Here is a 14,349-nt window from a genome sequence, read left to right as displayed (position 1 = left end):
TGGTGTTTGAAAACTCTCTGAAATGACAAAGTAGAAGGGTTGGAACAGTTTGCACTGGCCGAACGATGACCATGTGAGCATCGAAAATGAGCAATTATCACTCACTGGAAGAAGCTGAATCTGTAATTATCCTCACAATTATATGATTTTATAAGACACATTAAAAAATCCTTAAATGCAAAAGAGGGGAGAGCCTAATAAGGAAGGCTAATGCTTACTAATTTTAACAAGAGGAGGACTGTGGAGTCTGCGGGAGTCCTACCCCTGACTTGGGGTGTATGTGGCAACGAGGCAGAAACCGCCTTGTGGACCTAAGAGACAGACAGGGAACTTCCACAGCTAGGATCTGCCAAAAAAGGTCAAGGTTACCAACAACATGGGCGAGGGGGCCTCTGGGGTCACGTTGAGTTAGTCACTGCATAGAAAGAGGGCTCAAATCTAAAAAATGCAAGGGGGTAGGTCACCCAAGGGTGGGAAAGGTCTTGGCTGGAGGATGAAGGGGCCTCTTGGCTCTGGGGCAAGGCGATGTCAAGGGGAATGACAAACCAAACCATACCAAAGCAAGGGCACTCTGTGTCCTGGGTTCTCGGACAAGGTGACTGGGAGGGAGACCACCAAGCTCAGGGAAAGGCCTGGCCTCCGTCATCCACCTGAGCTCTGCCCTCCCTTCAGCCTCAGCCTCAGCGTGGACCCGGGACTCCTGCATCCTCCCGTCCTGCCCAGCCTGGGCACACCACGGCCGAGAGCCTCCTGTTGGCATCAGCCTCTACCCAGCACCGACTGTGCACTCCCGCCCCCCACCCCCACACCTCCGCCCCACACTACTGGCACTGCTGCCTGAGCCCTCCTGGAGTTACTTAATCCACCCCAGCCCCAGGCACTGAACCACGAGTGCAGACCCCTCGTCCTCAGTTCTGCGGAGAGAGGGTCCCCACAGCATTTCTGCTCCTCCCCCAAGACTGCGGCAGGGCACAGCACCAGCGGACCCCACACAGTGAGTACCTGTAGGGCAAGTGCCTCTTTCGTTCTCTTAATAATAGAGTCAGGTCCCTTCTCCAAGGGAAGACTCTGTCTTGCAGCCCCAGCCTGGCCTGCCCCTTCTTGCAGGCCCGCTCCGAATCCTCGGTAGGACTCGTGACGAGGCTTCGGGTGGCCGAGCCCTTCCGAGAGTGTTGCGGTCGGCAGGGCTGGCTCTCTGGGCTGAGGGGGAGGGGCTCCCACACCTGTGCGCTCCTGGAAGAGGGGACAGCGGCGGGGGCGCCTTGCGCACGGGGGCGAGGGGAGACGACTGCGCCTGAGGGAGGCACAGCCGCAGCCGGGTGGGAGGCAGAGACACCCAGAAACAGAGACGCGGCGATAGGAACAGACAAAGCCGGCCCGAGCGCGGCCCGAGCGGCGGCGCAGGGAGGCGGCAGCCTGGCGTAGCAGCCCCCACCGCGGCCGGCGCGCCCCCTCGCCACCCCTGCGCGCTAGCGCCGGCCCGCCCCTCCCGCCGGCCTCCGGCGGCTTAACCCTCGCCAGCCCGACCCCGCGGAGCCCCTGGAGCCGCGGTGGGTGGGTGCGGGCGCCGGGCCTCCCCCTCCCGGCCGCGGCGCGCGGCGCGCGGCGCCGGGAGCTGACCGTGGTGCTGAGCGCGGCTCGCGCTCCGACGCGGTGCCCGAGCCTGTCGCGGCCGCGCCCTGCTGCAGTGCCGGCCCCCAGCGGTAAGTCGCCAAGGCCCCGAGAGGCTGCGTCGGTCCTGCCCCGCGGATGTGGACCCTGGGGGGAGGGTAAGGATTGGGGAATTTGGTGCATTCTCTGGCGCGATGGACGGGCTGAGGGCAGGAAGCAGGGTCGACACCCTCCACCCCGCGGTTCCCGGCGCAGTCAGGGGCCTGGGGGCGGTGACCCTTTTAGGTCTGGGCTAGGGAAGCGGAGAAACCCTCCGCTGGCGGATGCAGGAGCTGAGGAAGAGCCAATACGGCTGTGAGGCCCATCAACTTGCCCCTGGGCAGGCCAGGACCGCCCAGAGGCTCCCTCCAAGGAGGTGGGCCAGGACCTTCCCTCCCCAGAGGGCCCTTTGTCTCCCCAATGTGGGGGTTGGGTGGCTTGGTGGTGCTCTCACCGCAGATTCTATTTCTGCTTTATTCCCCATTCCCACCCCCACCCCAGAGCACGGTCGCTTTCCCTCCCCACAGTGGCCCTCACTCCAGCCCTCCCATGACAAGGCAGCCTACTACCGAGAACGCTATTGCCCCATAGCTCTGCCACCAGCCCAGTTTCCAGAGGTCCCTGGGCCTGCGCTTTTTTATCACCATACACTCCTTTGTATCACACTGCTGTGACTTTCCTGCATACCGGAGAAGGCATAGAAAATACCAAAACTATTAGCCAAACGATTTTTTGTCTCAAGGCGTTTCTATGGCATGTGTATTCCTCCAGGGTTTTTATTTTGCTCCATGAAATCAAACATCCAGACACTTTCAGGTTAAGAAAGGAAAGAAAGGCACAGAATTACCTTCTCAAAGGAAAAAGAAAAAGCTGGGCAGCTAAGCCTGAGTTGGTCATTAGAAAAGCAACCAGTGGAATAACTTCATTTGCCCAATTTGCAATAAATTCATGTCTGCGTGTGCCGTGTAAAACACTGTAAAACACTGTGATGGGAGGTGCACAGACACAGGAGTCTCTGCCCCCACCTTCTCTCCCCTAAACCCTGCTTGGGCTCCTAACTCGCCTCTGTGTCTCCGCTGTCCATTTTCATCTGCATCTTTGAAAGTGAGAATTGGCCCCTGTCACTCGCCCTGGAAGGCTGGCTCCCCGTGGCTTGCAGATAAAAGCACGGCCCTCGCTGAGACCTCAGACCGGGTGTGGTGTGCACAGCCCATCTCCAGGCCTCGTCCCTCTGGCTTGCTGCTCTGGCCACTTGAGCCACTTTCAGATCCTTAAATATTCTACTTCTCTTGCTCCTCGGGGCCTTTCTGAAGGGTGTTCTGTCTGCCTGGAATATGTGTGCAGTGTCTTTTGCCTGGCTGTCCTCTTCTGTCTTTTAAGGTTTGGTTTAAATATCACATCCCTGTAACAGAATTAATTGAGTAAATACATTGTGTGGTCCCTGTTCCCATGGAACTTGCAAGTTCATCTTAGAGATGAAAGACTCAGCCCAGGGCCCTGGTGTCACTGAACTGTCTTAAAAAATGATGCACATAGGCCAGGAGCGGTGGCTTACGCCTGTAATCCTGGTACTTTGGGAGGCCGAGGTGGGAGGATCACGAGGTCAAGAGATCAAGACCATCCTGGCCGGCCGGGTGCAGTGGCTCACACCTGCAATCCCAGCACTTTGGGAGGCCGAGGCGGGTGGATCATGAGGTCAGGAGATCAAGACCATCCTGGCTAACACGGTGAAACCCCATCTCTACTGAAAGTACAAAAAAAATTAGCCGGGCATGTTGGCGGGCACCTGTAGTCCCAGCTACTCAGGAGGCTGAAGCAGGAGAATGGCGTGAACCCGGGAGGTGGAGCTTGCAGTGAGCCAAGATCACGCCACTGCACTCCAGCCTGGGCGACAGAGCGAGATTCCGTCAAAAAAAAAAAAAAAAAAAACCACCATCCTGGCCAAGATGATGAAACCCCATCTCTACTAAAATTAAGAAGAAAAAGAAATTAGCTGGGCGTGGTGGTGCATGCCTGTAGTCCCAGCTGTTCAGGAGGCTGAAGCAGGGGAATTGCTTGAACCCAGGAGGCAGAGGTTGCAGTGAGCCGAGATCACACCACTGCACTCCAGCCTGGGCAACAGAGCGAGAAAAGAAAGAAGGAAAGAGAGAGAGAGAGAAAGGAAAGAAAGAAAAGAAGGAAGGAAGGAGAAAGAAAGAAGGACGGAGGGAGGGAGGAAAGGAAGGAAGGAAGGAGAGAAGAAAATGATTCACATAAACTATATCACAGAATTAAAATCTCAGACTCTGCATCCTGTTTAGGGAACTTAGGTGTAAACATTTGACTAAGATGTCTCAAATATAAAATAGTTCATTTAATTAAGTAATAGCTCACCGCCTACTATAGTTGGAATCCTGGACCTTAAAGAATTTTCAATCTCGTTGGGGAGTGCAACCAAGCACCAGAATGAATAGTTGGTGGTTGCTGAGCCCTGCAGACAAGAAGGCACCAGAAGGGTAGGGACGGGTCTGAACCCTCCTTGGCGGAGGGATGTGGCACTTGTGGGAGTGGACCTGTCATGTTTCTTGCTGGAGTTCCACTCACAGGGGTCTATAGCCACAGGGTTACAAAACAGTGTGCATTTTTGCAACTGAGAACCTGGACGCATTTGGCCTCTGCCCTCAGGCAGTGACAAGGCCAGCATCTGGCTGTCCACATAAATCCCATTCTGCCCCAGAGAACTGTCACAGGAGTTGACTTCTCAGCCTGCCTCCAGCCAAGCAGTGGGCCCTCCAACCACCCAGGGAGTTTCCACCCCCATTATAGGTCACACATTTCCAAAGAGACAGGTTCCGATAAAACATTTTAATATGGATTTGGACTGGAGCGAACACAGACTAGAGTTCATGGGATGCTCCAGTATTGCTAAGCCTCTGGTTCCTCATTCTGTATCCTACGCTTATTGTCCTGTCTCTATGCAAAGTGCTCAATAAACTCAGGAGATGGGCTTGGCATTGTTAGTGTCACTGAGTCCGGCCATCTATAGCAATGACAGCTATTTTAAAGGATCATTTTTCAAGTTCAGAGTGGAGTGAAATTTCCAACTGTTCATGATTTTAAATCAGTTGACTGTTATGAGAACTGAGAAACTGGTAGTTTTATTTATAGACATCTATATCAAATAAAACATTTTTGTTCTTGCAGTTGCAAAATTCTGCACACGGTGAAATAATCCTTGCTGTGCATGGCTGAAGTTATTTCCAACAGAATGTCAATCAAAAGATTTTTCCAAAACATAGAAAAGAATAAGGGAAATAGAGATCTCATAATGAATATTTCCAAAATTTCGTGCCATAGGAATTATTATTACCTTCAATCATAATTTTTCTAAATCTGTGTGAGCTACGCTTCTTGCTTTTAATCTTCACTTTCATTGTGTTTTACAATATTTTTCATGAAAACACATTTATTATTCTACTTTTAGATTTCCCACAAAAGAGTCTGAGCTGTTGGTTTATAGACTGTCAGGTTCAGAATCAGATAGACCTGGGTTCAGATCCCAGCTCTGTCACTTAACACCTGTGTGACTTGGGTCAGTTCATTGACTTCTCTGAATCTGAATTTATCCTTTGTTAAATGGGGGTTACAATAGTTTGCCCCTCATACGGTTATGGGCCAAGCTGTCCGCCTGGTTAGGTGGGTGTAACCAAGACTCCAGCCAGGGTCATCTGAGCCACAGCTTGGAGAGTAAGCCCTGTGCTGTGTGCAGCAAAGCCCAGCAGAGCTCCGGAGGCCTTATCACGGCTGCAAAGGATTGTGCAGACTAGAAAGTCTGCAGGTGCAGGGTGGGAAAGGCTTAGGCATACACCATCTGGCATGAGGCAGAAAAGCCAGTGTGGCTGCTCAGGGCAGTCTCCCTCTGTCCAGGGTGCCACCAGCAACAGCTGAGCTGCAGCTGGAGCCCAGCCCAGGTTCTGTGGCTCTTCTGGCATGGTGCCTACTTCTTCTCATCCTCCAACCAAAAGTCTGAGGTGCTTCCTCCAAGGGGAGGAAGCACTTCCCTTGAGTGGGAGCGGGTGGAGCCTGGTCGGCTTGCCCCTGCCAGCCCCTGCAGTGCCAGCTCTTCCACCCCTTCCCATCTTCTTGGCCTCAACGTGCCCACTGGGCTATGAGGCAGTCCCTCGCCCCCCTGGGTCCTCATGAAGAAGCATTTCAGGGTCTCTGGCAGGTAGCTGCAAAGCTTACTTGGGGTGGGGTGTAAAAGGCACACTGGCTGACAGAGCCCCAGGTCATGTTCATGCCTGCTGCAGGCTTCCTCACAGCCAGGAGCTGGGGGATGAGTGCAGGGCTGCCTCCGTGTAGTCCTTATGGAGAGGCAAAGGAGCCAGCCGCAGTCTCTCCCTGGCCAGACTGACAGAGGACTGACTGTCAGGCTACTCACTACCAAGAAAGGTGGAGACCCTGGCAGACAGAGGTGTTTTAGGTGAAAAGAGCAGGCTGAGTCCAGGGCCATGAGGACATGGTGAGGGGAACAGAGGGGAGGGGCTCAGTCTGCCCTCTCTTCCTGGGTACTGAAGGTCTCCACAACACACCCCAAGGCAGCATGTTTAAAACTAAACCCTAGCTCTTCTTTCACCTTGGCTCAGCTCCCTCCTCCTCCCCTCATTTCCCTCCTCGAGCTGTCCCACACTGTTGGTGTAGATCCAAGCCTTGACCTTCAGAACTCCCTGCCTGCTTCTCTATCCCTGCTGTGGGTGAACCCTGGCATTCTTCCCTTTGGAAGACCCTACATTACCCCTGCAGCCTCCATCTGCCTTGCTCCCCATCCTCAGTCCATTTGGACTGCGTCTGGCAAGTCTTCTCTGCTCACAATTCATTTTTTCTGTCCTCCACTCGGAGGTCAGGTGCGTGGCCCTAGACCGCCAACTTCATTAAAGTCCCTGCTTCTACCCACCCATAGGAAGATGGCTGTAGCTCCCCACTGATCTCAGTGTAAGGCCGGATGCCCTAACTGGGCCAGGACAGTCAATTGGCTAGCACTGCTGCCACCTGTCCACCTCCATGCCCAGGGCAGATCCCAGGACCCTTTCCCATTGAACTCAGACCAGGCATCAGAAACCCTCTCTGCATGGCACTGCAGGCGTCAATATGCCTCGGTGATGTGTGCACAAAAGGTGGTGGCTGCCTACCCTTGCAGCTCTGCCTGCCCACCCTGTGTCCCATGCTTGCCTCCCACCACGATGCTCTGGTTCCTCTCTGTCCATGCTCTGCCTGCACTGTGAGGTTCCGGGCTGTGTCTTGCCTAATGGCCTCTGTAGATAGAGTCTTGCCTCCCTGCACAGGCACACAGTCCTGGAGTCTGCAATATGCACACCCCCATAGCCCCAGCTGAGGGCCAGCTGCCTTCGGCCCAGGAAGCAGGTAGGCTTGGGTGTCCCTTTAGCTGCCTGATGAAGGAGGCCACTGCCCCAATTGGATTCTCCGCCCATCCACTCAGAAGGGCCATGACACCCACTCCTTAAGGACATGCTGCAGATACACTAAGGAGCTGTTTGTAGAACGCTGGGCACTCTACACAGAACACGGGAGTCTGAATGGGCCAAATGAGCTAAAAGGGGGATTGGGAGAGTCAAGCACTCATGGGTGCAGCAGTCACCAGGCCCCAGGCAGCTCTCATTTTGGCTCCTACTGTGTGCTGTTAGGGCTGCTCCAATCTTTCTCCCCCCCCCCTGCAAGGAGGATCTCCTGGGACAGAGGCCCCTGCAGAGAGTGAGCTGTGTGAGAGGGGTAGGCAGGGTCTTCCAGAGCCCAGGGCCCTCCCGTCTATGATACTGAGTGCCTCCTGCTTTCCTCCACAGCAGCCGGGACACTGGCAGCATGGAGCTGAAGAGAGGAAAGACCTTCATCAAGTCCAGCCTGCAGGTTTCCCACGAGAAACCCCCAGACCCAGCAGCCGTGGCTGCAGCCAGGGAGGGGACAGGCCCCTGGTCAGTCCTGCCAGGAGGGCAACAGAGGCCCCACAGTGAGAAGGGCCCCCAAGCCAGCCCCAGTGCCCAAGAATACGACAGATGCCCCAACAAAGGGGCACAGCTGGACCCCAAAGGGGGACCCACAGCCCTCTGTGGAGCCACCTTCAAACCGGTGCGAAAGAGCAAGACTCACGACAGCATGTCTGGGGCAGGCAGGGCCACGGCTGCCACAGGGCAGCTGGTGGGCAGTGCAAGCTTCCCAGGCTCCCCAGGCAGCCGGCGCATGATTGACTACCGCCACTTTGTGCCCCAGATGCCCTTTGTGCCGGCTGTGGCCAAGAGCATCCCGAGGAAGAGGATTTCCCTGAAAAGGCCCAAGAAGTGCTTTCGGAACCTATTCCACATTCGCAGAAACAAGACTGAGGACTTGGCCTCGCTGGCGGCCGAGGGGAAAAGCCTGCCCTCCCCAGGGGACCCGTCAGACCCTGAGGGGCGGCGAAGCAAAGCCTTCTTCCCCCTGGGTGAGGGGCTGGGGCTGGACGGCCTGTGCCAGGACCTGTCGGACAGCGAGCTCCTGGCCGATGCATCCTTTGGTCTCTGCAGGGCCCTGTGTGAGGACGTGGCCTCGCTCCAGAGCTTCGACTCGCTCACGGGTTGTGGGGAGGTCTTTGCAGATGAGAGCTCGGTGCCATCCCTGGAGCTGAACGAGGGCCCGGAGAGCCCAACCCAGGCTGCTCAGGGCCCGGAGAGCAAGGTTCCCAGGGGCCCTCTCCAGGGCAGTGTGGAGCAGCTGGCCTCGCCCGCCCAGAATGAAGCCTCTGACTTCACCAGGTTCTGGGACAGTGTAAATCGCTCAGTGCGTCAGCAGCAGCGTGCCCTGCTAGGCCCGTGGCTTTCAGGCCCCCAGGGGACAGACAGGGACCAACCCCGGCTAGACACAGCTGGGCTCGCTGAGCTGCCCCTCTGCCCCTGCAGGGACCCTCGCAGTGGCTCCAAAGCCAGCTCCATCGACACAGGCACCCCCAAGAGCGAGCAGCCCGAATCCGTGTCCACAAGTGACGAGGGCTACTATGATTCCTTCTCGCCAGGCCTTGAGGAGGACAAGAAGGAAGCTGAGAGCCCAGGCACTCCTGCCGCCACCTTCCCACGGGACAGCTACAGTGGGGACGCCCTCTACGAGCTCTTCCACGACCCCAGCGAGGGTCCTGTTGGCCCCAGCCCAGATGATGACCTGTGTGTGTCTGAGAGTCTGTCAGGGCCAGCCCTGGGGACGCCACTGTCCATATGTAGCTTCCGAGTGGGGGCCGAGGAGAACTTGGCCCCAGCACCAGGCCCCGACCTGCTCAGCCAGGGCTTCCTGCAGAGCTCCTGGAAGGGCAAGGAGTGCCTGCTGAAACTGTGTGACACTGAGCTCGCCATCACCATGGGCATCGTCAGCTGGCTGCGCCGAGGCCCCATGGCCCGTGCCCCACCCACCCCTGGGCAGCCTGTGGCTCCACCTGGTCCCCAGGGAGCCCCCAGGGCACCCACAGAGAAGCTAGGGGGCAGGGAGGGCCTGCCCTCAGATGCAGGGGGGGCGACAGTTTGCTCAGCACCCAGCAGGCAGGAGCTGTGGGCACACCCGGGCACCACAGGCCTGCTCGCCGGAGAGAGCAAGCCCCCCGGGGGGGCCACACAAGGGACTGGCACACTGTCCAGGGATGCCTCTCTAGAGGAAGAGACACGAGGTCACTCTGAAGGCTTGTTCTCCTCTATGGAGTCTGCAGCCACTTCGACAACAGATACTTCCAGTGAAAACAAGGCCCCAGCCCCTTCTGCCTGGCCCTGCTCCCAGAAGGAGCCTGGGCCACCAGGGGTCCTGGGGTGTTTCCGAGACCCCTGGAGGCCAGGTCACGGGGGTGACACTCTGGATGCAGAGCCCATGCTGGCAGGCTGTGTAGCCCGTGTGGCAGCCCTGAAGATCAGCTCAAACAACCAACCCCCGGCCGCATGGCCTCCAAGGCAAGACATGGGCAGTGGGCTCTTTGGGCAGCGCTGGGCCAGGGGCCCTGACATGCTGGAGCAGAAACAGTCCAGCAGCTCCCCCAGCATGACCACTGTCCATGGCCTACCCTACTCGGCCAGCACACAGGACCAGAGGTGTCGAGATCGTGTCCAGGACCTGAGCTGGCTCAGGGTGGAGCCCACCGGGCTAGGTGTCCAGACCTGGGCCTCTGTGGAGGACCGGCCCCTGCAGCTCAGCACAGAGGCTGTGGAGCAGGTGGCATACGGCAGCCAGCTGGACTCTGAGCCCCCCTCAGCCCCTGCTGCCCGGTGGAGTTCCCAGGGCCACCATCCAGAAAGCCTGGGCCTCACTTTGAACAGCCAGCAGGAAGCGGGGGTGTCTGCAAGTGCCCCAGAATGCCGCTGCAGCCTCCTGGCCCGTGAGGGCCTCCTCTGTGGCCAGCCAGAAGTGGGGGCCTCTGGGCCAGCCATGGCTGAGCCCCATCTGTAGCACAGGCTCACACGCACCAGGAACTGCATGTGTCTTCATGATCACTTTCAGGAAGACTCAAATCTCTATCTTTTGTCCCTGATGTGGGTACTGTGTTGGGGGTGGGGGGTGGCAGGACTCAGGCATGCAGAGAGTAGCATGTTCATGTGGAGGCATCCTTGCCTGAACCCACCAGCTCAGGCAGCCCACCGCCAAAGACAGTGCGAAGCTGCAACCACCTAGCTGCTCCTCATGCAGGGGCTGGAGAGAGGGGCTAGGGCTTGAAACTGATGGAGAGAAACAGCTGCACATTGTAAATGAGAAGCAGAGAGCCAATAAGTCTGCCCGGGATGTGTGTGAATCCCAAAAGACACAATCCCAAATGCCATAGTCCCAAGTGTTGAGAATCCAAAATATTAAAATTACTATACTCTAAAATCTGAAAATCACAATCCCAAAAGATCTAAATCCTGGAAATATAATTCTGGGAATTTTTTTTTTAATTTTTTAAAAGATACTTACATTTTAAAAGGATTTATTTGAGAAACATAAAAACACAGCAGAACACATCATCAGCCACTTTGCACAATAAAATAGGCAATAATATTTTTGGAAGCATAAACAGGTATACTGACAGTTACACGGGTGTGAGTTATTAGCAGACAAACTATATTCATAAAGAAATAGGTCAAAATGGGAAATGAATACATGCATGTCACTATGCTGGGTAATTGTGTGCACCTCGCTTTATATCTGCAGTCATATCATGACCAACAACCTAAGTCTTTTGACGAAGTCAATCTGTGATGCATCACCACCACACACACAGTTGCCCAAAGAGCGGAGATGGCAAGAACTTTCATCTCTCACAATTGCAGATGTACAAAAATTACATCTCTTCATTTATGGAGGAAGTTTTGAAGTTTTTATACACACGCACAATGCTTACACACACCGTCAACCTGGGATGCTGGCAGGGTGGCTCAGGACGAAGGCCTCAGGACCCAGGAGGGCCATGGGTGTAAGTCCCAGAGTCCAAAGGCCAGTGAGCCTGAAGCTCTGATGTCAAGGCAGTGGAAGAAAAGCCTGTCCCAGCTCTCAGAGAGAGACCAATTCGCCTTCTGTATTTGTTCTCCCTGGGCCTCGGCAGATTGAATGCTGCCCACCAACACTGAGGGTGGATCTTCCCCACCTAGGACCCTCAGACTCACACACTAATCTCTGGAAACACCTCACAGAAGCCCAAAATAATGGTCTCCCAGGTCTCTAGGTATCCCTTAACCCAGTCAAGTTCACACCCAAAATGAAGTCCACAGGTCCACCCCTTGTCAACTTGGCATCCATCCGCATCCCCTTAAACCATTCTCAGTCTCCAAATAAAGCCCCAAGCAAGGCAGTAGCTCCACCTAACATGATGCAACTATCCTGGGATTGTGATTTTCAAGACTTTAGATGTTAGGGATTTGAAACTTTAGAGATTTGCGTCTTTCAATATTTCAATGTTGGGGACCAGTGTTTGGGATTATGTCTTTCAGAATAATGATCCAAATTTTTGTGAGGACTGTGAGGCTTAGGGTGGGAGACGGGTAGGGGAGCCGATCTTAGGAAGGCCCACCGAACCAGCCTCAATCTGGCCCCAGTCTGGCCTACTTGCTGCCCCAGGACAGGTGGCTACCACATGCTGAGGGCCTGAAGGGCGTCCCCTCAGGAACGTTGTATTACTCTGTTTTGTGTTGCTATAAAGGATAACTGTGACCAGGTCATTTATAAAGTAAAGAAGTTTGTTTGGCTTATGATTCTGCAGGCTCTACAGGCATGGCACCAGCATCTGCTTCTGTTTTTTGTTTTTGTTTTTGTTTTTTTTTGAGACAGGGTCTCACTTTGTTGCCCAGGTGGGAATGGGAGTGCAGTGGCACGGTCTTGGCTCACTGCAGCCTCTACCTCCTGGGCTCAAGCAATCCTCCCACCTCAGCCTCCCAAGTAGCTGGGACTACAGGCGTGCGCCACCTTGCCTGGCTAATTTTTCTATTTTTTTTGTAGAGACGGGCTTTCGCCATGTTGCCTCAGCTAAAATGTTTCAAAATCTCCTCAGCTAAAATGTCTCAAAATCTCCTCAGCTAAAATGTCTCAAAATCTCAGCCTCCCAAAGTGCTGGATGACAGGAGTGAGCCAGCCAGCATCATGCATCCCTGTGCAGCCCTGCCAGGGCTGGCTGGACCCTCCCACCCTTGTTGATGGGCAGTGCTAGATTATTTGTCACGAATCATCCCCTACAATGATTTCCCTCCGCTTGCACTCTCTAACTAGAGCCATGGATGGCCAAATGCTCTTTGGGAAGAAGCCAGTGGATTCTCCTCAGCTCTGCCTACAAGTAACAAAGGCTTTTGACTCCACTCCCTCCACGCTGTCAGATCGCCATTCCCCTTCAGGAAAACTTCAAATGGGGCTGTGGACCTCACTCCCTAAAATGTCACAACACATGTGCAGCACCCCGACATTCAGAATCGTGAAGGCAGAAGGTGGCTGGTGTCTGTAGGAGGGACAGGTGTCCGTCCTGGGCCAGTGTCAGGCCAGCAGGTGCAAGGACAGATGGGCCATCCACATTCTCCAAGATTAGCTTCTACCTCAACCAGCACGCCTCAGCAAGATGCCAGGATGGGGCTCCACAGGCAGCCGCGAAATGGGTTTCTGGAGGAAAGACCAGCACAGGAAAAGGCGTCAGTCAGGTCGCAGGCAAACTGCTAGGGAAATCCCGTCTCACGCAGAGCTCCCACCAAGAGGAGCGTGAGTTGTGATGCCCTGGCTCGAGAAGAAGGCAGCACAGGATCTGCAGCTGAGGGTGGCCCTCCCACCAGGGGACGCTGGTCAGTGCCTCTCCTGACTGCCTGACGCTTAGTCTCCGGTAGCCCTCTCTCACCAGGGCTCCCTGAGGCCTGCTGCGAGCAGGACACAGGCTGCACGTCACAGGTTCCAAAGTGTGCAGCAAGGCTTCTGACCAGGCCCGTCCAGACCTGGAGCCCCTGTGGAGCCACATCTGAGCCCTCCTCCCAAGACTTACATACAGGACCACAGCAGCATCACCGAGCCGAGCTGGGGGCAAGTTCCACTAGATTCGCTTACCTGATCCTTGCATCAACCTCAATGCAGTTGTCAGCTCCATTTTTCAGACCTGGACACGGAGGCACAGGGTGCTGGTGTGACTTGCCCACAGTTAGTGTGTGAGGTGATGGGTTTTGTCCTGTCCCAGCTCCAAGGGCTCTGCTCTTCCTCAGGCTCCAGAACCTCCCACTGAGCTCCTGCAGTGAAGTCCCCACTCAGAGCCCTCAGCCCTTCCTGCTTTCAGGCTCCAGATGTCAGAACACCCTTGGGTGCCAGCCACAAGTGCCCCTCCGGCAGGCTGAGCACCCAGGGGGAGGCTGTCTTGACTCAACCCCAGGCCGAGGCTTTGTGCTGCACCTGAGGGAGTAGCCACTCCGTAAATCCTTGTTGAAAGAATGAAGTGTCAAAAAGTTGTGCATGCTTTTCTGATTTCTTGTTGACCATGAGCCTTATGTCTGGAGGGCGACTCTGGCCTGAGTGCCAGCCGCCTCCCCCCTGGCAGAGACAGAACACTCCCTTGTGCCATGCTTGTGATGCAGTGACTCATGGTGATGGAGAGCCCAGCCAGGCCCAACGGCGCTGGGAAGGGCAGGAATCCAGTGGGTCAGGGAGTGGTCAGGAGGGCCTGGGGTCCAGAGAGGGGCATAGGGTGCCCAGGACCTGAGCCATGTGGAGGCATGGTCTACAGTGACCCAGCTGCAGGGCCATGCCTCCTGGGAGGACCCGCTGGCCTCGGCTCTCCACTTGGGGGCACTATAGACAACCTCAGAACCCCAGATTCGAATTCAGCATCTGGGGCTGGGGTCCCAGGAGTGGCCTGCTAGGCACCCTGCTGGGGGATGGAGGGGGCAGTGTGAGCTCCCTCAGGGTGATCTCTCTCTGTCTGCACCCCACCCTCAGCCTGTTTTTGCCTGCAGGCCTCAGGGTGACCCACTGTGGATAAAGAAGGGAACTTCAAGCCCAGCTCCCGGGACACGTGCCTAGCCCAGTGCTGGGAGCAGAAGAGGCTGGCTGGGCATGTTCAGACCTCCCTGGTCATTTCCAGCCCTCTCATCCACACATGGCTGTAGAGGTGACAGCAGATTTCCCCACGTGAAATAAAATCCTGAGAAGTCGGTCCAGTTGCCCTAAGCTCACAGCTGTCCCACAGAGCTTGAGTGGCTCGCCCAGGCTCCCAGA

General features: G+C 55.6%; 1 protein-coding gene across 2 annotated transcripts; it reads left to right on the top strand.

Moving 5' to 3' along the window:
* Positions 1-859: 859 nt before the first annotated feature.
* On the top strand, positions 860-11,909 carry AMER3 (APC membrane recruitment protein 3). 2 transcript variants are annotated; one of them, XM_054478348.2, is made up of 2 exons: positions 860-994; positions 7,488-11,909. In XM_054478348.2, the coding sequence occupies exon 2, from the start codon at positions 7,507-7,509 to the stop codon at positions 10,090-10,092; it is 2,586 nt and encodes an 861-aa protein (XP_054334323.1). In that variant the 5' UTR covers positions 860-994; positions 7,488-7,506; the 3' UTR covers positions 10,093-11,909. The 2 variants fall into 2 exon arrangements, with proteins under 2 accessions (XP_054334323.1, XP_054334322.1); XM_054478347.2 differs by lacking the exon at positions 860-994 and adding an exon at positions 1,596-1,703.
* The last annotated feature ends 2,440 nt before the right edge of the window (positions 11,910-14,349 follow it).

The sequence above is a fragment of the Pongo pygmaeus genome, chromosome 11 (assembly GCF_028885625.2).
Source record: "Pongo pygmaeus isolate AG05252 chromosome 11, NHGRI_mPonPyg2-v2.0_pri, whole genome shotgun sequence".
Classification (NCBI taxonomy): Eukaryota; Metazoa; Chordata; class Mammalia; order Primates; family Hominidae; genus Pongo; species Pongo pygmaeus.
The sequence above is the reverse complement of the archived record's forward strand: the minus strand, read 5'-3'. Positions and strand labels throughout refer to the sequence as shown.

Excerpts from the sequence above, each read along its gene's own strand:
- AMER3 (XM_054478348.2), top strand. The coding sequence starts at position 7,507 with ATGGAGCTGAAGAGAGGAAAGACCTTCATCAAGTCCAGCCTGCAGGTT.